Below are 24,389 nucleotides of genomic sequence, written 5' to 3'. Positions count from 1 at the left end.
AACCCTTGGAGAAAACAGATGCAGAATACTTAAGACTGAGCAAGATGTTCACCATAAAGCAGGGCATATATTCTAAAAATACATTTATTTCACACTTATTTCAAACTTCATTCAAGCATTACAATGTCTCAGTCACAGTCTAACTACTACTAATGCAAAAAATAATGTCACAAAAGCTGGTTTGTCAAAGTATTGATTCAAAGTTTAGAATACATATACATGCCACACTTAACAGATTTTTATTTGTAAAAAATTAAAAAACTATTTTCCTTTCACTTATCTATCATGAGCTACTATTTGATGGACTATGACATACAATAATAATACTTCCACTAATAATAAGGATGTTACTTTGAAATTTGTCGTAATGTGACTAAAAGAAATTCCATAGGTGTGAATATTTTAGCAAGTCACTGTATCAAATAGTGAGTGAAAAGCTGATGCAGTGCTATTTACCATTAGACAAAATGTGACTCTGACTTTTCACTTCATTTTTGTCAGTCCTGTTGGTCCATAATGGTGAGTTTTCTATAGGTTGAACAGCACTATAGTGAGGCTGTGAACAGAGCAACTATTGTAATGGAGCTCAGCATGAGGACTTTGTCTTTGTCAACAGTGTGGAATGCCCCAGGGGGCTCGGTGGGGTAGGACAGGCCAGACCAGAGAGCTGCACCGCTCATCTGCCCTGAGCTGGAACACTCTCTGTTTCTCTAAAATAAAATGCTTGAAAGTACGTGTAGAAGAAATGGGAAGCAGTAGGAAGAGTAAGTGATGTGTGAGAGAGGGTAAAAGCTGCTTAGTTGGTTGAAGTTCCATCCAATGTGATCGGATAATTACGGACGGGTTTTAAAGTTCATAATGAGCTCCCGCATGGGAGTGTCCATCACTGGTGGCGCTAGCAGAAACAGAGAAAATGAGAATGAAGATCCGAGTGAAGGAAACGGCAGCAATGAGGGTCACAATCAACGGATGAGGCCGACGACATCTTGGCTGAGTGATGCAGATCAAGCTGGACAGCATCTGGCCAAACCTGCCCTGTCTGGAAGAAAGGCACGCAGAAAGACCTGTCCTGAAGACAAACAAGGAAGAAGAGGGGACAGAAACCAAGAAAGGGACGAGGAGAGACGCTTCAGAGGTAAGGACAAAGGTCAAGAACTGTCTAGAAGGATGGAAACAGTATGTGCAGATCAAGTCCAAGATGAACCAATGAGAGGAACCGTCTGAATGCTTTTCCAGCAGTAACTCTGAAATGCAGTTAAAAACCATTTTTGAAGCTGGAGAACCATCAAATCATTCAGAAAGACAACATAAAAGTTTTAGATCGCAAGCTGTCAGCTTCACCCAAACTACAACAACCAATTTAAAATCTCAGTCTGGACGGCCTGCTGTTCAAAGTCGATTTACTCATCCGTCATCACAAGACCCTTTATCCAGAGATTTATATCCATTCTGGGCAGAAGTGAGAACAGAGCGACCATCACAATACCCTTTGAGTCAGGACGCAAATCTCAGTGTCAGAGGATGAAGAAGAGGAAGATGAGAACAAGGAAGCCATTGAAGAAGGCTGTGGTGTGATCGAAGTGACGGGTCGAGCCATGTACTCCACAGAGACACCACCTTGTATTGCTTCAGGAGAGAGGAGGATGAGTAAAAGAGAGAAAAACAGGATTGAAAGTCTGAGAAGGAGGCAGAGGAGGAGGGAGAAATGGAGACCAAGTCAGCAGCCAGAGAGCACACAGGTAAATCTCACTGTGGTTACAGTAATCATACCGCTTTTATTAAATGTTCTTACTGTGAGTTCATACGTTTATGCTCTAAATAAATCAAAAAAACAATTATTCAATTCAAATGAATTTCTTTTCTACTGCTATCCATTTGATGTTAGATTCATCCAACATAATTAATTTAGTACTTATTCAACCTGAAAATAGGAGGTTACACAGAAGTTTGCATCAGTTTTCATGGGGCAAGCACACTGACCAGTGAGGACATAGGAATCTTGCCAATGTTATGACTTCAAATTTGGAAGAATTGTTAAATTGCATATCATTGACAAAGCAAACTTTAACACTGCTGAAATTTTTATTAAGGTATTCCAGATTGCTCTAAAGAGCAAGTTGAATGTGTGTACATGCAGGATGAAAGCCTATGACCAAAACAAAGCAACATCTGTGTGGGCATTTGTAGCACAAGATAGAAATTTTAACTTCTGTGCTTCTCTCCTTTCCACCACATTTATATTTAGGTCTTCACATGACACTGCGTGTGTCTGTGTGACTGTGTAAGTTCAGCTCAGCCAAACTCCCAACACTTGACAGCTATGGCTGCACCTAGCTCATTTCAATAGCCATTGTGTTTGCGTGGTTTAAAGTGGGGTTACATCTGAATTAGCTGCATGATGAGGCTTGGGCAGAGAGCCCTTCAAACCTGGCCAGACAAAAGAGCTGGTTCAGTTTTGATTGGTTGCTGCTGATCTGTAGTCACGCTGCCAGACTAAAATTATTCTAACTGCTGATGCAGGAAGACTAACATGATTGGTGGAGTAGAGAAACTTCCAATACCAGTCACATAATTAATAGATCACAGATAATGATATTGTTTCAGATGGTGTGGCACCCCAGGTGAGGAATGATTTTAAAAAAAGAGACTTAGAAGAGATTTATTCTGTATATTAGTGGCATAATCTATGACTGAATAATTTTATAAAAAATACATACCATACTTTAGTTTCAGTATATCTACTGTATACATTGGGGTAAGAAGTTTTTTTTTTTTTTACAAAAATCAACATAGCCACATTTATTGGGATCCTTCCATTTAATACTAATTTCCCAGCACATTTTTTAAACTGGCACTTAAGCTTTTCCTGTAACATTTCACAACGTTGGAGCAATCAGAGAGAAGAATTTTTTATCCTTCTTCCGTCAAGTCATCTCTTTTGTTCTTATCCATGCAGCTCAGTACAGGTGTTATATAGAATACAGGTTTAGGAAATTTGATTGTTTTGAAAGAAGCTTTCTAGTTTTTTTAATGAAAGATATGTCATTAAAATGACTTGATTTAGAAAAAACTGTAAACTGCACTTTCATGAGGTTCCTCGAAGTCTTTGCAAAAGAAACAGATCTACAGCATCACACATCCTTCACCATGTTTTACAATGAAAAACATGGTAAAGTTGTCATGATGGCCTTTTTCATAAACTCTTTGTTTCATAGCTGACTCATACAGTGTTTGTTGCCAAAAAAGTCAACTTTTGGCTTTAGTGCTAAGAGAAGTGCAATGTTTTATTTCAAACACTCTGCTACGACTAAATACTAAACACTTGGAAGTATCCACTACTTTATGTTGTGTCACATAAATCCCAGTAAAATACATGGAAGTTTGTTTTTCTACTTTTGCCAGGACCTGAACTGTGGATTTTGTTATAGAGGAAGCATATCACTATAATATCCCTTAATTAATAATTTGATCTGATTCCTAAGTTTTATTTGTTTATGAATTTGTTTTATTAGTTGAGATAATTGTAATCAGATATCTGTTTTATTTGATTATGAACCAGCTGTAGCCAACAAGACACTACCGTGTTATACATCCTGTGCTGCCAGGGAAGAACCTCAGTGTCCGTGATTACTTAAGAGCTGTGTACGCTCAGCGTCCTCTCCTCTCTCGGTGTTAATGACACACCTTGAGAGGCAGAGTTGCTGCTACAAGGAAGTCCCTGGAGCTCCCCCTGGGTGAGAAAGCAGTAATTACTGTGGAAACACCCTTAGGCTTTCTTAACACTGAAGCTCAAGGCACATCTCCCACGGGTCTGCAACTGACACATCTTTGTGCAAGAGGTGGAGGCCGAGGTAAATCCCTTCACATGAGGTCTAGCTGTTATTTGGAAATGGTAGACTCAGTGTAGATTCAGGGGCAAAGACAGAGAAACTGACAACTCAGTAGTTTAGGTATGAATAATTTGACTGGGGAAATATTTGGTGTGATGCAAGACACATGAACAAATACAGATGATGCAAGAAATATTAATGCAAAACTGCATTTACAGTGCCTTAAAAATGTTGTTTTTTAAATGAAACACTAAACACAATGTGGTTGTATATTGTAAATATTCAGCCTCTAGGTGAATTCATTCCATAACAAAGTCTTGCAGCAATTACAGCTGCCAGTGTTATGGGTTATGCCACTATCAGCTTTGCAGATCTAGATATATAAATGTTGTGACTATTCCTCTTTGCAAAATAGATGAATCTCATTCAAAATGGATGGAGAACATCTGTGAACATAATTTTAAAGTCCTGTCACAGTCGCAATTGTATATATGTCTGTGATTTAACTTGGCCATTCTAACACAAAAACATTATTTTATTTTAACCATCGCCCTGCAGCTCTGGTTCTAAGTTTAATGCCATTGTCATTGGCAAAATGTATAATAGTGCCTTTCTTTGAACAGCAGCTTCCTTCTCGCAACTCTTTCTTTATTTCTGACCAGTCTGAAGTTTCCCTTGATTTTCAAAATGTTTGAATACTATTACAAGGCATTGTATAAGTGATAAATATATGGACTGATTCATTGAATTGAGAGGTTTATTCTGGAATTAGTTATCATTCCAGCATTTTTTTCTGTTTTCTATAAACCAAGTTCAAATAAGAGCCAGTATTTATATCAAATAATTCTCTCAAACAAATGTTCATACTACAATAAGATGCAATAAAATGCAGATAAAGAGATAGTTTAGCTCCTTGAACTAACTCCTAAACACATGTCTACTCACACATATTATTATATGGCAAAGAAGGTTAACACTCATCAAAAAGGGTGATAAAGAGAGAAAGACTTTCACAAGGAGTTGGCAAAATATGGTGAAATATTTATCACCAGCTAGTGCAATATTGTCTTGTAGAGTGAATATCTTGTGTTTGGAGTTACATAATTGCTACAAGTGATTCCAAGAAGGGGGAAAAGTTCGGAAAACAAAATCATTTCAAAATTAATTCTCTATACCAGACGAAGCTGTGAAGTAAAATTTTCTGTCTCCTTTCCCAAGTCCAGTTGGAACTGTGGTTGCAAAATTTGGACAATGCAACTAAGAGTGAATGTCAAAATAAAGAGTATTACAATAATCTAACTTTGAAGTGATTTCAACAGTAATAACTCATTTTATGTCATAATTAGAGAGAATGTATTTTTATTTTGTTGTAAGAAAGTTGAAATATTTTAAACTTTGAATGGTTTTCAATAAAAAATTTAAAAAAAACTAAATTTCTTGCCTCGGCCTGAAGATTAGAAGAATCTCAAAGAGGTGTTTGAAGGATCAAAGCTGGCAGTTTCTGAGTTACTGTTACTCATATAAAAATACCTGTTACCATGCTTTAGATATAAGGCAAAATAGTTCAGTCAAAAAACCTGCAGTAATTCATTATAAAATGTGGTAGAAATGTAATTTTTTGCTTTAGTATTGCAATTTCTTTTTCATGCTTAAAAAGCAGGACCCAACATGAAAACTGTATGCTCTTCAACATAACCCCTTCAATGCTGAAATACCTTACACACATTCACAATAGCAGCAAGTTTGCTTTCACACATAAAAAACATATTTGTGTACTTATGATGGGATGCTGACTTAATTATCAAGCCACATATTTTTTTCACTGTCTCCTTTTATTCCAGAGTTCAACAGAGACCCCCACTACCACCAGCAGCTGCAGCAGCACTGAGGATGAAGAAACTCTGAGCATGAGAGACAAAGAAGGTTTCATCTGTGCCGTGTGCTTGGATGTGTACTTCAGTCCTTACATGTGTCACCCATGCAACCACATCTTCTGTGAGCCCTGTCTGAGGACGCTTGCAAAGAACAGCCCCACCAATACCCCCTGCCCTCTCTGCAGAACCATCATCACTCATGTCTTCTTCCAAAAGGGTGAGTCAGTAGTCAAAAACATCTATGTTTAAAGATTTGTAAGCATTATTTAATTTATCTGTGCATCAAAAGTAATATGATAAAAATGCAGCATTAAATATGTTGTGACTGAATTTTTAGTTTGTTTGTTGTTAGTTGTACAGATTAGATCTCTGAGCTTCTGATTGTTCAGAGGGCCCAGCTGCACATGTCCTGCAGGGAGCAGGGTGGACCTTTTGTTCAGCTCACACCAGATGAGTCACAGAGGCCGAGGGGACAAAATCAAACACAATCCAAACACTTTCATTTGATCCACTCCAGATATAAGAAGTGGTGTTCCTGTTTGGTAGGAAAATAACCCCTGTGATAGAGTGAAAACAGATGTATCAGGATTGTTTTGTACTATGCTGTAATATTTTAATATATATTAATTTCAAGCTATTCATACTTATTATTTAATCTAATAGACAAACAGAACAATACATAATTGTGAAGTGAGAGGAAAATGATCAAAAACTGTTCACTGGTTTTGGAAAATAAAAATCTGAAAAGTAAGACTTTGTGCCCACTATCTTTGCTAATATACAGTCTGAAGTTTTTGCCAATTTTTCTACTCAAGTCCAGACTCAAGTGAACTTCTGGGTACAGCAATGTTCAACTGCTATCACAGATTCTCAGCTTGATTTTAAGTCTGGACTTTGGCTGGGTCCGTTGTTAAACATGAACATGCATTGATGAGAATGATTCCCTTGCTGCTCAGGCTGAATGTTTAACTTCATCAAACTGGAAGGTGAATCTTCATCCCACTATCAAGTCTTTCTAGGGTTTCTTTATAGATTGTCTTTATTCCTGACCTATTGGTCATGTTCTTTGAACATCATGATGATTCAATACTTTTGCATGGCACTACATAGTGAAATTCATAGGTTATTTACTCATTAGGTAACTTCTGAGGGTAATTTGATTTTGTTTAAGGATATAAGACCGGTGTCTCCAACCCTAGTCCTCAAAGTCTTTTAATGCAAGCCTTCTCTACCACACCTGAATCAAATGAATGGCTTGTTACCATGCCTTTGCCAAACTTAATGGCATGCTGAAGAAGAGATAATTCAATAATTTGAATCAGCTGTGTTGGAGAATGAATGAATCTAAAACCTGCAGGACATTAGATCTTGATGACAACGGCTCCTGTTATAAAGATAAAAGGCTTTGAAAAGACATGCATGCTGCATTTTTACATTTTATTTGCTCTATGTTCTATCTTGTGCTGATCTATCACATAAAGCTACAATAAAATTAATTTACATTTGTGATTTTAATGTATTTTCTGTGATTTATGTAAAGGTTAGGGGTATACATACTATTCCAAGGCACTGTGTGTCCTACTCGCCAACCAATGAATTAGATGAAATTTTATGTGAACTAAATAAAGATTTCATCCTATATGATATGACTCTGACAAAAATATGAATAAGTAATGAACTTCATGATTCAGACTGGCCTACTTTTGGATACAAAGTATGAGCAGCATGGTAAGGATGGCTGCTAGGACTGCAGAAACAAGTGTTCTTGTAAATGATAAGATGAAAAGAACTTGAGATTGTGTTGATTGTGTAAGTCAAGGTCACACTGAGGCCAGTGAGGCTAAATCTGTTTCTTTCCAACATGGTACACAAATCAGACTACAAAGAAATGAAGCTGTTTGTAAGATGATCACTTATTATATAATTATTGTGTTTTTTTAGAGCTGAATCAAACAGCAAAGACATTCTTCCCCAATGAATACCTTTCCAGGAAGCAAAACTTTCAGAGAGCACCTTGCTCAAAGTGGCCTCTCCCAAGCTGCAGGAAGCTCTTCCGCATCTTTCGAGGCAAGCATTTTTTGTTTTTCCATTTGTTTAACTAGCTTTTATTAATAATTTGGAAAATGTGAACAACTTATGGGGTTTTACATAATCAAATGTCGAAACTTAACTGGCATAAATTTATTAAATATACTTACTAAAGTAGGTGTAGATTTTTACTGGATACAAAACTCAGTCATGTAAATCACGTTGGTAGTGTTTTACAATAAGCTTACATGAATTTTGTTTCATGAATAAGGTTTCCAAAGGCAGTCAACCCCAAGTGTGAGACGCCAGTTCCCCCATGGAGGAGGATTCCCACTCGACACTATCGACTTTGAGGATGACTCTAGAGGCTGGCGTTTCGACATGGACATGGTCATAATCTACATCTACTCAGTCAACTGGGTTATTGGATTTTTCATATTCTGCTTCCTTTGCTATTTATTCTTTCCTTCCTTTTGACAATCTTGCCGACTGTGATGGGACGGCACAGAAATGCAGCACGTTGAAGACTGAAGAGGAGAAAGTTATTATTTAAAGACGCATTAAATGTATTGTGGAAGAAGGAAGACCTGAGCAATCAGTTTTAGCGAGAAGCCAATGACTGAACTTCAAGTAGGTGCAAAAATAAGAACTTAAAAAGAGCAAATTGTCTAGATGAGACATTTTGAACTTAAATGTTCTGTTTTCTGACTTCATCTGACCCACACACAGGGAAGCAAAGCCAAGTTAATAAATCATTCAGGCTGCAGTGTTTATTTTTGACCTGATTCAGTTATTGTTTAGACACAATTGGTAGGTGTAGTTGTTCAAAACTAAACATTGATTTCAATTATGAAATACTTTAAAAATGCAACATAAATATTTTGTCCATATGTAAGACCTAATAAAGGAAAGTTTTTTGTTAATTACCAAAGTTTTGTTTTTTGTTCTTTCATTTTCTTTTGGAGGCCTGAGGGATAGGAGGGACAGTGCTATAACATGCAGCACTGTCCCTATTCATTGGTGTAAGACATCTTTAATTATGGTGACCTTTTAATGTAGCAGCATATTTTCGCAGTGCAAAATTAAGAAAAATCTAACCTGAAAACATATATTCAGTAAACAAAAAATACAGTATATTAACAAATTGTTGTTTTAACTAAATCAATGTTGCCCTTATGTGTTATCACTCCTTCAATTTCATAGAAAACAAAAATTCTGCTTTTGTTTTTCAAGTTGATCAAGACTTCTTAAAACATTTAATTAGTAATCAATAATCCAGGATCCGAATTATTAAAACTTATCATTGTAGAACTGCAACAAAGATCTTGAGGTCATAAACTTCCAACTAACAACCATAAGACAATTTCACCATGCCAACCAGTTGTCGGGACTGATGTCTGGAAAATAAAAGTCCTACCATCATGAACATAAACATGCTGAGTTTGCTAAATACAGCTGGAAATCTTGTATGAAATATATACTGTATGATGTGGTTAGATACAACCAAGATTTTAAAAAAGGAGAAAAGGTGTAAAAAGATGGAGAGACATCTAATGCCAATGCTTTGGAAAGAGGATTAGAAGACATGGGATTATAGACTACTTAAAATACAAAGACATTTAAAATAAATAATAAAATGAATATTGTTCATAGGAACAATATGACTTTATTCGGATAGTTTTATGAAATATTTTCTAGTAAATACCAAACCTTTTCACTTGAAGTATAATCACTCTTCTTTCATGAACATTCTAGTCTCATGCCCTAGAAAAGCTGTGGGTTGAAGCTGAAGAGTTGAAAGCAAAAGAGATGATGTATTAGGATGATCTAGAAAGGTTGCATGAAGATGAATAGTTAGAGATTCCTCCCTTTGTTAGTTCCAGACCTTCAAAAGTAACAGTTGTAAGGACTTAGTGCTGTTGTAAACTGGTTATCACTGTACTTAAATACAAAAAATATATTTAACGAGTTGGCATTTCATTTGGAAAATGTATTGTTTATTTATTCTATCAGTGTTGAGCTCTCACTGAAGCCAGTTGAACATACACAATACATTAACAGCAGGTATGCACATGAGTAGGGTTAAGGTTTTTAGTTATTGATAAGTGAAGAATTGCATCAAATGTATCTTTTAGGATGTAAAATTAGATATGTGAACTGGAAATCTCGACTGCTGTTTTTTCAACAGAGGTTTAACTTTCTCCTTGTATTTTGACTTGGAATTTATGCATGTAATTATTGCAGTAATATCAGACCTCTCAGCGAGTCTAAATTAAAACATACTGTATTTAAAGAAAATCTATCTACTATTTAAATGAATTAAGGAATTATGACCCATGATGTAAAGTTGCCTCATAATGACTTTCTATGATGCATCATTAGAGTTAAAAGCTCTTCAGAGTCTTCCTCTTAAACACTTAAAAGGTAGTAGCTTGTATGAGCAATGTTTAAAATGAGCAGATGTCTGTAAGTCTATTAATAAATTATGTCTATATGTTTATAATTTATCATATTAAAATGGCAAGCTGTCAGACTGTTTTAGAATACAGCCTGACACATCTTTGTGTATTTGTTACTAATGCAAATACATTTATCTGTATGATTGCAGTTGCCTCATACTTGAGAAAGCATTGTACTCGTTGGCCTAATATATGATGTGTTTCCTTACTTATTTGGTGCCACAACTAAAACATTTCTATTTTTATTTTGAAAGCCTTTCCTTTGAATTCACAACTCTATAGCAACATATCTACAGAAAAGCCACTACTGTACACTGAAAGTGGTTCCTAATTGATTCAGGACATCTACGTTCTTTTTGCGGTTTGCTTGTTTGTCCAAGAAGGACCAAACAACCATTGAAAGCCTGCAACAAATTGAGATACATTAACAGGAAGCAAATGTTTGAGAGGACCATTTCCTTCTGTGAAAGAAGTAACTGACCCATATTGATCACTTTAACATATATGGATTTATATAAAGCATATGCAATTGTTTTATTTTCTATATAGCCACTATCCATGTTTGGTGCGATGCTCAGTGTGTGGCTACTTTGATCATAAAATATGTGAAATAATTTTATTTTAAGAGAGTTTGCTGTTTTAAGCCTGAACATCATAAAAACAACAAAAAAAAAACCCACGTGTTTATTATTTGGCACTGATTGTTTTAAATTAATGTTTTGAATGTCTGCTCTGTTTTTATTCAGAGAATAACATTTTGAATATGAAGGATAGAAAAATCTCTTACAAATACTGATCTGGGAGTCTACAATAGGATATTTCCATACAAAACTTAGTGATTGATTACTGTTGTTTGTAATAGTTCATAATTGCAATTCTAACAATTCTAGAATCTTTCGCATACACTTAGTTAGCTTGAATAGCTAATGGTAGCTAGCACCTAATGGTGCCAATGTGTGAATGGTTTTGGTCACATACTTTAAGGTGTGAACTTAAAAAAATGCATGTTCGTTTAAATGAGAAGAGATCAGAAAAATACTTCTCTCCATTGCAAATTCGATGAGGACTCAGGGCTTGCTAACAAAAGGTCTCTCATCATTCATCATTGTTCTACATAGTTGCTGTCGTATCAGGATTTGTTAGTATCATTCTATAAAATCCACAGTGATACAACACTATGCTCTGCGTGTGTATGGTTGATGCTTCTGCTGCTGTGTGTGAGTGTTATCAGAGAAGCAAAGCTAGCCGTGGGGTTGAAACAAACATCTATTATTCTGGGGCAGAAACTTTGTTGACGTACAATTCAGCTGTATTAATTCTCTCTTCATAACTTTCTCCCCCTGGATAGACACCACAACCTCTGGATTAATACTCACAATATTCTGTGAGATTATCACAGTAACACTTTCCCTGAACAATATTCACACCCTCCTTAAAAGATAACTCTTTTTCACCTTAACAATAGGTGTAAGTTGCCTGGGGATACAAGTTAAGACTACACCGCAAACAAACTGGAGAAGATTCTCTGTCATCCATGATATGGTGATCCTTACAGTACTTACAGTAAGTAGAAGACAACTGGACGTCTTCTCTTGTTTCCCTGAGATGTTTAGGACACATGAGTAAGCTTAGCTCAACATTTTGGTCATTGTAACTTGATAATCCAAAAGTGTTTCTGATGATACCATGTGAGTTGTCCCAAGATGTGATTTGCTGTAAAAACACCTGGAGAGACAAGTCAGGCTGCAGAATAATACTCCTCCATGTGTGTGTTCAAAGTTAGAATCTCCCCAAAATCCCCCCATTCAGTTTTCCATTATTATGCTTGTACAGTAATCGAGCCAGACACTTTTCTTCCTAAGATGATTCCAAAATCTGGTTTGGTATTTGAGGAACACAAGGAAGTCTTAGCCAATGTTTTGGGTATGCATGTGTGTGGAAACCTGTGCATCATATTGCTTCCACAGGAAGCAATATTAGGTTTTTGGGAATTAGAGTTAGGGGCTGGAAAAGATAGATACAAGAGATACAAATGTAATGCTAATAATTTGTTTATATTGGCCTCCCTCATTATATTTCAGATAGGTAGGGTTAGGGGTTATGCAGTCAAATTGAAAATCAACCTTGAGGTTGGTTGGCGAGTTCTAACTTTCCGAGTCAGAATTTGAGCATTGCCTAGCCTTCTTATTGCTTTTCTGACTGGGAAAATCCAACTTTTGAATGTAAAGATAATGTATGGGTTTTATGTCACCATAATTTTGTAGATTTTTTATTACTCCTGTTGTTTCTGCACATTTTCATTACTCTTTTTCCTTCCACTCAACCTTCTATTAATGTTTCCGGATAAAGCAACCTGTGAGCGATCAGTCTGTGCAGCAATCTACATCTGTTCCCTGCCCTCCCTATGGAGGGCGTAACTCTGTGTTATATCATCTTTGATGTTGTTCCAAATTACAGAGTTGCACCTGTAGATCACAGCACAAAAAGTACATTTCGACTCAGTTTAAAAGTTTAAAGTGACCAAGTTCAGTCCTCACATAGCTCGCAGCATTTTTGATTGGACAATAATCTTCATTTTCTAGAGGTTTACTAGAGTCTGGTTAAAGGGCCCTATTAGTATTCCCGTCCCACGGGTGCGCAGTGTTGCCAACCACAGAGCCACGTCAGGCCTGTAGGAAGTACTCATCTTCGTTCTGCCTTTCCAAGGTTAGAGATAGGCCCGCCCGACTGGCAGGAAGCACTCAAAGAAGAAGAAGAAAAAAGACACTCAGAGCCGGACTGGAACTCCGACGCCACGGATCAGTTTCATATTTTCTCCTACACAGAAGCTCAAAGTGTAGGCTGCGACTTCTATTCTCAGCGCACTCAGACGGCGTTATTTGGTCCGCATAGAACAGAAGAAAATATTTTTAATCGCCCGGTGCTTGATGGAAACGCGCAATCATAAAAAATGGTTGCATTTGGAGACCATCCGTGAATGCGATCTGACATCTGTGCGTCAGAAAGGACGCTTCTGCAAACTGGACTCCTAGCCGAGTGTGAAGAGTCCTCGTTGTACACCTTTATAGCGGCGCGGGAGTGAAGGTGACTTGAGCCCCGACGCAGTCAAGGCAATGCGGAGAGGAGCCACAGGCGCGCATCCTCTACTTTTCCTGCGCCCTTAGGCTCGTCTGGGATTTTTTTTCCCCTCCCTCTCCTACAATAAATAAAGGTAGCGACAAAGAGCAATAAGAATAGATCGAGCTTCAGTTGTCGAAGGTGAACGGTAAAGGGTGCAGGGTGGTGAGGTAGAAGGAGGACAGCGGTGGAGGAGTTTTTATCATTAGAAATATTTGTGGCTGGAGTCGGACAGAATCGTTCCGTTTTGGGGCTGTTTTAATCGTGGATGTGTATGCATGAGTTCTGCATCGAATGGGCGCAAAAACCGCCCCAGATCCACCGGGAACATCTTCCAGATCGGCAAGCCTCCGAACCGAGACCCGCAGCGGAGGGAGAGCACCGAGAGTACCCGCAAAGCCCAGCGCGCCGTGGCCGACTGCAGAATGGTAGGTCTGCGGCACGTCTGTGTCTGCAAGGCGCCTCTGATAAAAAGAGTGCCAAGATTTCTTTTGCTGTTTGACAATTGAATATCCTGCGCATCTAGCACGCAAAAATGAAGTGACTTTACCCAGGTCTGCCTAAAAATAGCCGTATGCATTTACACTTAAGCCAAACAGAACACCTCGGCGTGCAGACGGACTGTGTGATTTGCATTTAGAGTGTGGAAAAGAGATAGGTGCTTATGATTTGGGGCTGATTTGCTGAGATTTTTAAAGAAAGGATATAATTACATGAACATATGTGCAGATGTTCCTAATCACGGCACATCTGTCTTGTGTTTTAACAGAAATGATCAAGCCTTTGCCATACATCACTGATCGTCATGCAGTCTTCTCGTTTTCAGGCAGGATGTACAACACGAGCAAAAATACCTGTGCCCCAATACGCTCACAATCTTATTTCTCCAGGCAAAGAAATTAAATAAAACATGAGTCCCCCCCCAAAAAAATTATATATGGGTGCACTAACTCTTGTCTATATAAGCTGTTCTAATGGCGATGCTTCATAAATCTTCAGTCACGTTTTCCTGACTTTGTAACTGCAGATGTTCAAGTCTGCACATTTTTCGTTTGCATACTGCAGCTCCCCTTGCTGGGTTTAGGTAATCTTCGTTTTCCACCGCTTCTCATGTTTAACATCTCAGACTTTTCTGCTGCAGTGACAGGACAGGAACATAAGTTTTCTCAAGGAGGTGCTGGTCTATGAGTCAGTTTTGCTGCCCCACTCCCACAATTGTATAGTATTCATGCAGATTTCAGATTAATAGTAAGGAACACATTACCTCCAAGGTTTATATTATCCAAACAAACAACAAAACAGTTTTTCTGAAATAACCTCTTGTTGAAAGTTTTTTAAATCACAATATAATTTCCTAGCATGTCTGCACCCATATAAAAAAGGACCAAAATCTTGCTAGTAACTATGCCAGACCTGAATGTAGTGCTGTAACATGGTCATGAAAATAGATATTTATCAAAAGAAGGAGCAGTGGAGCATTTGCTTATAGTTGCTGTTGTTTTACATCTGTGCTTGAGGTGAAGTGTATGGTTAGATGTGGGGCCATAATGTCATATTTTTCAAATTTTTGCATATTGGAATGAAAATCCACCAATTCAAAACACACAAACTTAAACTTGCTTTTTAAAACTTCTGTTGGAAATTTATAAAATAACCATCCATCCATCGCATACTCGTCTATCCATTTTAGGGTTGGAGATGTGAGGTGGCTGCCTGTAATTGTAATTTTCTGTCACCATTCATTCTGATGTGCTGCTGTTTAATGTGTCACTTGAAGCTCAGATTAATTTTTGTGATCCTTTTTGTCTCAATTTAACTCAGATCGTCCAAGAATTCAACACACTTGTGGCTTTGTACCGTGAGCTGGTCATCTCCATCGGTGAAATCACTGTTGACTGTCCTACTTTGCGGGCCGACATGCTGAAGACCCGAACCAAAGGCTGCGAAATGGCAAGGGCGGCACACCAGAGTCTCTCATTGATTTCAGGGTGAGTTTGCTGTCCATGGTGCTGAAAACTATCACAATGTGCCACATTGTCGGAATTTGGAAAGTGGTTTACTTTTTTTCTTCAAAGCAAACCCCTTGTTTGCATAAGCATCAAGATTGTTGGCTGGCTTGTTTTGTTTACCTCAGCCCCTGTAACACAGACAGGACAAGGCATAACTGAACTAAGCAGCTGCTTTTGGTCCCTCTGGCCAGTGCATGTGCTAGACATCTCACACTGACTACAGATATGAAAACATCCAATTTATTGCCATGTTTTTTAATAACTAGACACAGATATAAAGCAGTTTAAAAATGTCAGGATACAAATTTTAGAAGACTTATTAAAACTTTGGTAGAGCCTGTAGTTGCCAGCTAAGAGAAATGCTGTTTGTAGTTTGCAAATTGTATTTTTAAAACTGTGCTACCTTAACGTACATAAGAGAAGAACCTTCTTTATTTTACGCACTATGACTGTTTCTGTTTTCCATGCAAAAGTGTTTTTCAAATTGTTAATCACCCATTCATGTAAGCTAGGTGTGCAGCAACAAAAACATCAAAACATGCAAGACTGAGGATCAGGATTGGGGACTTCTACTTTAGACCACAATAACAGTAAGATGAAAAATATTTGCAGTTAAAAAAAACAGATATACTGTAATTATTTCATTGATTGGTTTATGAACGGCTATAGACATCCAATTAAGCATAATAATAAATTAATAATGTTTAAAAAGATAACACAAAAAAGCAAAATGTTTAAAAGGTTTGTGCTTAATAGCCTATCTGAGTGAATATATCTTTAATTAGCTTTTGAAAAGTGCTGGTTCAGTGATAGCACAAAAATCCAAAGAAAGTTAATTTCTGATCATGGGTGCCACCATCCCATTGTCCTGGGAACATCCAACAAAAGATGTCTTAATGACCCAAAGGATATGCCACTCAAACAAACACTCAAAAGTCCAGTTAAATAAGGTCTGAGGTCATTAATAGATTTTAAAAAAAATTCTAAGTTTAATATCAATTGTAAAACTAATACGACACCCGTGTAAAGAATAAAAAATAGTAATAACATACACACGTGAGGACGTCTTAGCTAAAAGATGGGTGGTTGCATTTTGGACAAGCTGAATATAATTTAGGCTAAACTGGAAGACACCAACATACACAGCACTATGTTGTTGAGTCTGGGGCAAATAAAAGCCTGAAAGGCTTGATTTGAAAAAAGGCTTAACTTTGTCCAGAAGACAAAACTGAAGAAAGTTTGTCCGGACCACAGAGTCTATTTAAATTTTCAATTGTAAAATCCTGATCAGTTATTAGCCCTAAATGTTTAACAATATTTTTCAAATTTAAATTCTAAGCACTGACCTAAGTGAACAATTTAGAAGCAAACAAAATCATTCTGTTATAAAGTTAATTTTTCTTCCAACACAGAAATAATCAAGCTTGTAAAAACTAAAACAAAAATGCATTGCTGCTGTGTTGTCTGGTGGATGATGGACTTTAGTGGAAATGAGGCCCTGACTCAAATTCTGGTCAGGACCCAGGACAATCTTGAGCCGCCTCTGCTCTATAAACATGCAAGCATTAGCCCACTCCATTAAACATACTGAGTTTGAGGGAAAAACAGAACATGAGATCAGCTTTTAAAAATCATCTGTAATTTGCAAGCGGAAGAGCTTTTCCAGGAAACGATCACCACACCATGGTGTAACCGATCACTTCCATTTAGCTGTGGCTAATGCACAAAGTGGAGTGGCAGTGGGATGCTTCCCCGGATGAATATTTGAGAAGATATTATCAATGCTATAAATCCAATGATTTTTTCCCATGCTTTTAATACATTGTATGCTTAGTTCTGACTTAATTTTATAGGTTGTTTCTTTGTTCTGTGATTTCTGTATCACGACTGTGCTTATTTTCCTCGCTCCTAAGTGGTCATTATAATACAATACTTTGGTATCTTTTTTTCTAACAATATCGTGGATGCAATAAAGGAAACATCAATGCTAAGTGGTTAGAGTTTAAATTAGTTTCCTCTTTCTTGACTCAGAGTACAGTTTCATTATAAATGTACACTTTAAAATAAATCTAGATAAATAGTGGTAACAGAAAGCTGAAAAGGCCTAGTTTGACGAGAGGTTTCCTTCAATACTTGTGCCAGTGGATGAGGGGGATTTTAAGATCCTCTGAGGGGTAAAATGCCAGATGCCTTGGCACCATCAAACTTACTTAAACAACAATTGGAAAAATTGCAGCCAGTGGTGGGTGAGAGGAGAGAGATTTGGAGGATGTCTGTAGTTCAATGTCGTTGCCAATGCCCATTGAATGTTGGAAAGACCCCAGTATTAAGTTTATTGATCTAATACAGCCCATATCCTTGCCTGCCTGTGATTGGCAGACTATTAGGTCTGTAAAATCCCTTAATGAGCTTTCACTATAATTAGCATTTTACTAGAGAAATATAAATTTAGCTTGTTTGATTCTTACATAATTTCATTTCTCGTCTTTCAACATTTATAAAACTTTTCATTAACTGTTTGGTGCTTTTGTTTTACAAATGCTCACATATTTAGCCATTGATTATTACTAATCTTGGTTTAATATCACCTGGATATTTTAAATCAGGACTGCCCAGTGGAGCTGATTTGTTGCAGGAAGGTAGTCGATAAAAACATCTTTCTGAGACATTTGTGCATGCAAACATGAATATTCTCAAGAGAGTCCAGTTGCTTCAAATAGGAAGATAACGTACATGTTAAAATTATTGGCACCTCTAGCTTGCCCTTAGGAGTGAGTGTGTATGCATGGTTGGTTGACCTGTGATAGACTTGCATCCTGTCCAGTTTCTTCCCCACTTCTTGTCCATTGACTGTAGGAGATAGCAGGTATGGGAAATGGATGAATAAAGATTTTATTCCTAGACAGGAAATACAGCAACATACTTTTATAATCATTTTCTCAAAGCTCACAATTAAATAATTAGCTGAGGAATGCAGAAAACTATGTTTTTTTTCTGGCATATTTCTCAGCTATAAACCTTGAAAATGAGTAGAACTTTTATTTCCTGGTGTTTCACCTTCTGAAAAGAGATGATACCACGACTATTTTTGGAGGCTATTAACTGCTGATAACATTAACCTTTTTCTTTAAGATCCTTGGATCTATTGTCAAACCCTGACCATGCAACTACTGGCAGCTAACACTAGTTTCTTCTCCAGTACATATACTGTATATTTACAATACCATGACTGCACACTCACCCCATACAACACCCTGTTTCAACTTTTATAGATGCCGGAAAGCAGGGTGTTGGATCACCAGCTCACCTCTGGTACTATAGGTCATGCTTGAAAAACTCAGTGTAATTAAATTGCAAGTGCCCAGAAAAAGTCACAGAGAGTTTTCAACTCTCGCTTATCTATGTAAAATATTTCAGGTTGAAAAATGATTATTTCTGGTTATAGGAATAATGAGGATTTACACAAAGTTAAAACGTTAGAGAAGTAGTCACATATGCAGCGATGGTCTTGTATGAATTCTTGAAGGTCTTAGAACTAGAAATTTGGGTCAATATATACCCTGTAGGAAGGACAGTATAGCCTCTCCCAGTTATAATTATTGACCAACTCACATATAGCCCCATTGGGATTTAAACATCACTTTATCATGTATTTTGTGGTGACTGAATCAAACTTAGAAGTTTTACTTTTTTACTACTTTGGGCCTTTTTGTGCCCCAAAAAATGTTGATTTGTGACTAATGAGTCACAAATCAACATAATGGTTGATAAAATTTTTCAAAAAAAAGAAACATAGGAAACATCAGGATACTAGTGGCACTTCTCATAATCATTGAACAATAAGTATACTTCCTGTTTTTTTGTATTTTTTCAAAGACTGTAGAGAAAGTGGTAGCCCAACAATTAATATATTTATATATACATTGAGTCTGAAGTCCACCTTCATCCCATTCAGTTCAATTTCTGGATTGATTATTCCACTATAACATCATGTTGTTTTTTTCTGGAATTCCTGAAATTGTCCTTGTAAAAAGGTAAAGTGGTAGGTTCACCCTTCTTTGATCTACAGTAAGCTTTTTACTGTGTTAATATTGCTGTGTCAATATTACTGTGAGTTAATATTTTAAGTTGACCTGGTTCAAACTGTTCACAGTTATCACTGCCTTGCTAAAATCCTACCATCATAGGTGTTCTCAGTGTCTTCCTAAATGATGCCGCTAATGGGACATTGCACTACTGAGGTGTCAAAAGGAGACGTTTGAGGCATCTGTTATTTAGTTTATATAACAACCTCTCATCTGTGTTTGGTAATGATGTTGATGTTCAAATGTATGCTGACGATACAGTCATTTACACACAGGATAGACATAAAATAAGTGGCAGCCATATTATCAGTAGCAATGGATTGAAGTGCAAAATTGCAAAATGTCTTTCTTCAAAAAACAAACAAAAAAAAAACAAAGTAACTGATAAAGGAGAAAAACAATGTCTATTGATGAGCATAAACATCAGGGAACAAATTTAGACTCTACTATTAGATTTTAAAACATATTAACTACTGCTCTAAAATGAAATTTGTCTAACTTTTGATGTATAAGAAACATCCTATCCATATGGATGGATAAATACTCTGACAATCCAGAGTGATATGGGACACATGAATTCTTTAAGCATATCTTCTACACATTTTGCAATGACACCTTAATGTTCTCATGTTCTGTTTTCAGTTCTCCAAATATGACAGTATTTAGCATTTGACTTTTCCTGCTACTTCTTTATGTTACAGAATACCATAGAGTGCCCATAAACATATTGATCTAAGACCTTTAAAATGGCATAACTGTCAGCTGTAGCCAATAATGTTTTTTTGCTTTCACTATTTGCCATTTCAGGCCAGAGGACGGGGAAATCCACCCTGAGATCTGCAGGCTTTTCATCCAGCTGCAGTGCTGTCTGGAGATGTACATCACAGAGATGCTGAAATCTGTCTGCCTGCTGGGATCCCTGCAGCTCCACAGAAAAGGTTAATGCACATAGACTGCATGGCAGTTTATGGGTAACATTAAATCAAGTTTTTAAAAAAACGTGAAATGATTAACCATAAAGCATGAAGCAAATATATTATTTAGTACTTCAGAATGAATGACTGTATGCAGATCAGAGGATTTCGTAGCTTTGTTTATGTTTGTACCAATTACCACCTTCAACTTATGTTACATTAACTTAACTAAAGGTTAAGTTAGTTAACCTTTAACTTAGCTAGAAGTTAAGTTAATGTAACAGAAGCTAAAGAGGCTAAAGGTGGTAAATGATAAGTGATCAGATTACAAACTTTTCTTCATCGGCTTTCTCATTTTCAGATTTTTTACGTTTCGGATATTAAATAAATCGTATCAAACTTATTGTCTTTGTGCTTTAGGTAAAGATTCATGTTGTCCTCCTGGAATCGACACTAAGACTGAAGACTCTGACATCCCCATCCTGGAGGATACCTCTTCTTCACCCACTGATTGTTCTCAGCTCTGCTGGCTGGTGGCCACTGATATAGAAAACATTGAAAAGTAGGTTGAAAAATGTTTTCTGAGAACAACCTGAACGTTTTATGTTTTTTTACGCAGGTCTTCAGAACTCTCCTAACATTTAGACACTAAAAGTAAAGAAATAATGCTCAAAAACATATACCAAGCAGCCATGTATTTTTTTTACTTAATTATTTAATTTAAATGTAAATGAGAAAAAGGTTTTCAAAGACATTACATAAAGTTGTTTTGTGGGGGATCTGTTTCACACAAGGAGCCAGCCGATAAAGTCTACCGTATGAAAAGCCTCATCGAAAGGACTTTAGAAGTATTGTACTTCTTTACAATACTGCAAAGAAGTGATTCATGCTCATTGGATTTTTTTTTTTCAAAACTATCTCTAAAATCTTTGTCCATTTATAGTTATAGAGAAATCAGCAGATGTTTTCACAGCATGTCCGATGGTGTAATATGGTTATTGATTATTCATTTTAACAACGTAATCAAATCCACAACTGACATCTGAAGATGTCTGAAGATACACAATAAAAACTGAAGGAAATCTTTTCTTTAAAATGTTCTGTAAAATTTAATAAAATTGCAATTTCTGCCAACAAATTTTTTCGAGTAGGTGTTCAAAACCTCAACTTGATGTGAATTAAGGAAACTGAAGAAAATTGGAGACTATTTTAAGCTGGGTTGGGCCTTGAGAATTGAACAAAACATGAGTGTGGCTTCACTTCAATAAAAGAGCTGTCCGGTCTGGCCTATTCAGCATTTGCAGCCAAAATATATTGTACAAAGGAGAGTGAACGACCAACATAATGTGATAACGGAGACATGGTTTGGAATAATAGAGTGGTCTGTCTTTGAGGTACTGCGTCAAACTTCCTCCACTGCTGCTTCCTCTTCCGGCTATGACTCCCCAGCCTCGAATGACTCCATTTACAGTTTTGGACTCTGTGTTTTTAAGTTCTTCTCTTTTGTTTGTTTGATTTTCTGCACCAGGTCAGCCTATCAGCAGGAGCTCAGTAACCTGCAGCATCAGATACATATGTGTAAATGCATCTTCATCAGCTTTTGAAAAATAAAGCTCTCTTGCAAAGGTGCACTCCTGTGAAAAGAATTCAAAACATTAACTGTATATTCAAGTACATGTGTGTGATATTTATAGAGTTGGAAGTAGTCCAAGAAAATAATTCCTAGTTAAGTTAATGAAAGGTAAAAATAATGAATTTTAATTGAGAAGTTCAGACTATTTTAACCAGACAAATGGTTATATGTAGCTCCTTTGAACCACGTTGACTTCTTTGACTCTGTCTCTGAGTAGAATCGGAATTGAGAATAGTTTGGAACCGGAATCATAATCGGAACCAGAATTGTTCAAATTCAAACGACGCTCAACCTCAATTTTAAATGCCACATTTCAGTTACTCAAACTTTTGTATTTTTACAGGGACATGAGAGATATGAAGAACCTTCTAAGTAAACTCAGGGAGACAATGCCTTTACCACTGAAGAACCAAGGTAAGGGAAAGAGTATGCCTCATTTAACACTAAGTTTTATTCAGTAGAAAACCAAAATAAAAATGCTATCCATATAATAGTCAGAAGTCCCAATAGGTAAAGAAAGTTGGAATCTCCTTGCCTATATTGCATACAAATGGTATATATGTAAGATATATACAAAGCTGTATATATGGTGTTTAAATATACCGTAGCATATCCATGATGCTGTGTGCTGCCTCATCTCAGTTCCCAGACATAAACTCTGTAGTGAAACTCTAAGTTTCTGTAGTGAAACTCTGAGTGAAACTCAGTAAGTTTCAGAAAATAAAGCATAAAAGAGGACTCAGGGTTCGTAACAATCTACAAATTATAATATTTCCACTTCAAGATTATGCAACTGTAATGAAATTTTTAACTTTTGGGTTTTTTGAAGTTATAATATGTAGACATTTATGATCACTTCGACTATCTCCCATAAACTAATTAGTCTAGGTAACAATTGAATGTGTTTATGTTCATTTATTTTGCCTTTGTTAAAAAATAATTGTGTGCTCTTTTCTCCAGATGACAGCAGCCTGCTGAACCTGACTCCCTACCCTCTTGTCCGACAGAGGAAAAGGCGTTTCTTTGGGCTCTGTTGTCTGGTAACCAGCTAAAGTCCCCACCTTCTAACGTAGGAGGCGACAACAAAGACATCATCACCCACTGTCTGTCACCACTCGTGTCTCCCACCGATCTACTACTGCCACTTTCAAATGTTCAAATGTTCTCTTTTTTTTAAAAGGCTGCCCATTTTATAATTTTATTTTGTAATACAAAGGAGAATTGTAACTGCAATGTAATAAAAATAAAACACCATAATCATATATTTTAAGATATTTTGCAGAAGCTTTTTTCTTTTTCTTTTTTTTTAGTAAATAAATCGACTACTTGTCTAATTTGAAAAAAAAGAAAAAAGAATGTGAGCTCACATGAAACAATGTCATTGTTTGGTTATTGCCACAGTCCCGAATGAGTGAAGTAAGGATTCATGTTTCAAAAAAGGGAATTTAAATGTCTGTACTTGTCAGAAATAATGTGATATGATTAAAAGCGATTTGAAGAATTAAAGGCCACACTCCCAGAAATAATGGGATGCCTTTGTCAAATATTAGATGGCAGGTTTGTGCAGAAAAGTTGTTGTGTATTACAGTCTCTGTTTTCTGTTTCTTGCTGTTTTTGTTCTTACTGTACTTAATTTAGTCTTCCATAAACCAAGAACCTGTATTCAACTTAAACTATCCAGCTTCAAATGGAATATATGAGACATTATTCAAAGGAAAACTTCTTTGCACACAATATCTATCTATAAAGACGTTAGACTTGTACATACACATACGCAAGGCTCTTAATTATTTTCAAAGCTGGAGTTGGTTAGCATAGAGAACCTGTTTTGGGGTAGTAAATGAGCAAGGATCTTGTACTAACTGAGGTATAATGGAAAAGGAGAATGTGAAAATAAAAGCTGTAATAGGTCATTTTACATTGTTAATAAAACTTTGTTATTGAAACCACTTAAATGGTGTGTCACACTTGTCTTACAAGTAATGCATCAAAGTGTCCATAGGGTGGAGACAGAGAAACAAAATTGAAAGACTATAAGGGGTTTATTGTGAACACAAATACTGCACATGAACAGAACAGATGCATGATATGTCATATGTCAAAAGTAACTGCACATTTCTGTTGATATATACATAATGGCATCTGACTGATTATTCAGAATGCCTTAGGATTTCAGGATTAGGATTAGGATTTTTTTGTGTGTAATTGTGTTACTGGAAAATTCCTGTGTCTTGTTATGTATACTTATTTGCATTGTTTTAGTTTTTCTATCTGTACTTATTTTGCTCAGGTTCCTTGTTCACAGCTGGCCTACATCATCTGATCTGGAGAAAGCTAAGTAAATAATGCAGATAGGCTGAAGGCTGGACTTCCTTAATACTTTAACAGTGCCACAGATTGGTTAAGTCCTCGCCATGTTGCCTTGATGCAGTAGTTTTTG

General features: G+C 36.6%; 2 protein-coding genes across 2 annotated transcripts; both read left to right on the top strand.

Moving 5' to 3' along the window:
• Positions 1–351: 351 nt before the first annotated feature.
• rnf180a (ring finger protein 180a) lies at positions 352–8,658 on the top strand. The gene is made up of 4 exons (XM_032579561.1): positions 352–1,739; positions 5,672–5,921; positions 7,646–7,771; positions 8,004–8,658. Exons 1-4 carry the CDS (start codon positions 1,596–1,598, stop codon positions 8,207–8,209), a joined length of 726 nt encoding a protein of 241 aa, XP_032435452.1. The 5' UTR covers positions 352–1,595; the 3' UTR covers positions 8,210–8,658.
• Positions 8,659–12,849: 4,191 nt separating this feature from the next.
• Positions 12,850–23,904, top strand: rgs7bpa (regulator of G protein signaling 7 binding protein a). Its single transcript, XM_032579573.1, has 6 exons — positions 12,850–13,736; positions 15,130–15,296; positions 20,210–20,340; positions 20,737–20,878; positions 22,293–22,363; positions 22,910–23,904. The coding sequence occupies exons 1-6, from the start codon at positions 13,587–13,589 to the stop codon at positions 22,999–23,001; spliced, it is 753 nt and encodes a 250-aa protein (XP_032435464.1). The 5' UTR covers positions 12,850–13,586; the 3' UTR covers positions 23,002–23,904.
• The last annotated feature ends 485 nt before the right edge of the window (positions 23,905–24,389 follow it).

The sequence above is a fragment of the Xiphophorus hellerii genome, chromosome 12 (genome assembly GCF_003331165.1).
Source record: "Xiphophorus hellerii strain 12219 chromosome 12, Xiphophorus_hellerii-4.1, whole genome shotgun sequence".
NCBI lineage: Eukaryota > Metazoa > Chordata > Actinopteri > Cyprinodontiformes > Poeciliidae > Xiphophorus > Xiphophorus hellerii.
The sequence above is the reverse complement of the archived record's forward strand: the minus strand, read 5'-3'. Positions and strand labels throughout refer to the sequence as shown.

Coding starts and splice junctions, on each gene's coding strand:
- rnf180a (XM_032579561.1), top strand. CDS start 1,596: ATGTACTCCACAGAGACACCACCTTGTATTGCTTCAGGAGAGAGGAGG. Junction 1,740..5,671: donor AGCAGCCAGAGAGCACACAG/GTAAATCTCACT, acceptor CTTTTATTCCAG/AGTTCAACAGAGACCCCCAC. Junction 5,922..7,645: donor TCATGTCTTCTTCCAAAAGG/GTGAGTCAGTAG, acceptor GTGTTTTTTTAG/AGCTGAATCAAACAGCAAAG.
- rgs7bpa (XM_032579573.1), top strand. CDS start 13,587: ATGAGTTCTGCATCGAATGGGCGCAAAAACCGCCCCAGATCCACCGGG. Junction 13,737..15,129: donor CCGTGGCCGACTGCAGAATG/GTAGGTCTGCGG, acceptor AATTTAACTCAG/ATCGTCCAAGAATTCAACAC. Junction 22,364..22,909: donor TTTACCACTGAAGAACCAAG/GTAAGGGAAAGA, acceptor TCTTTTCTCCAG/ATGACAGCAGCCTGCTGAAC.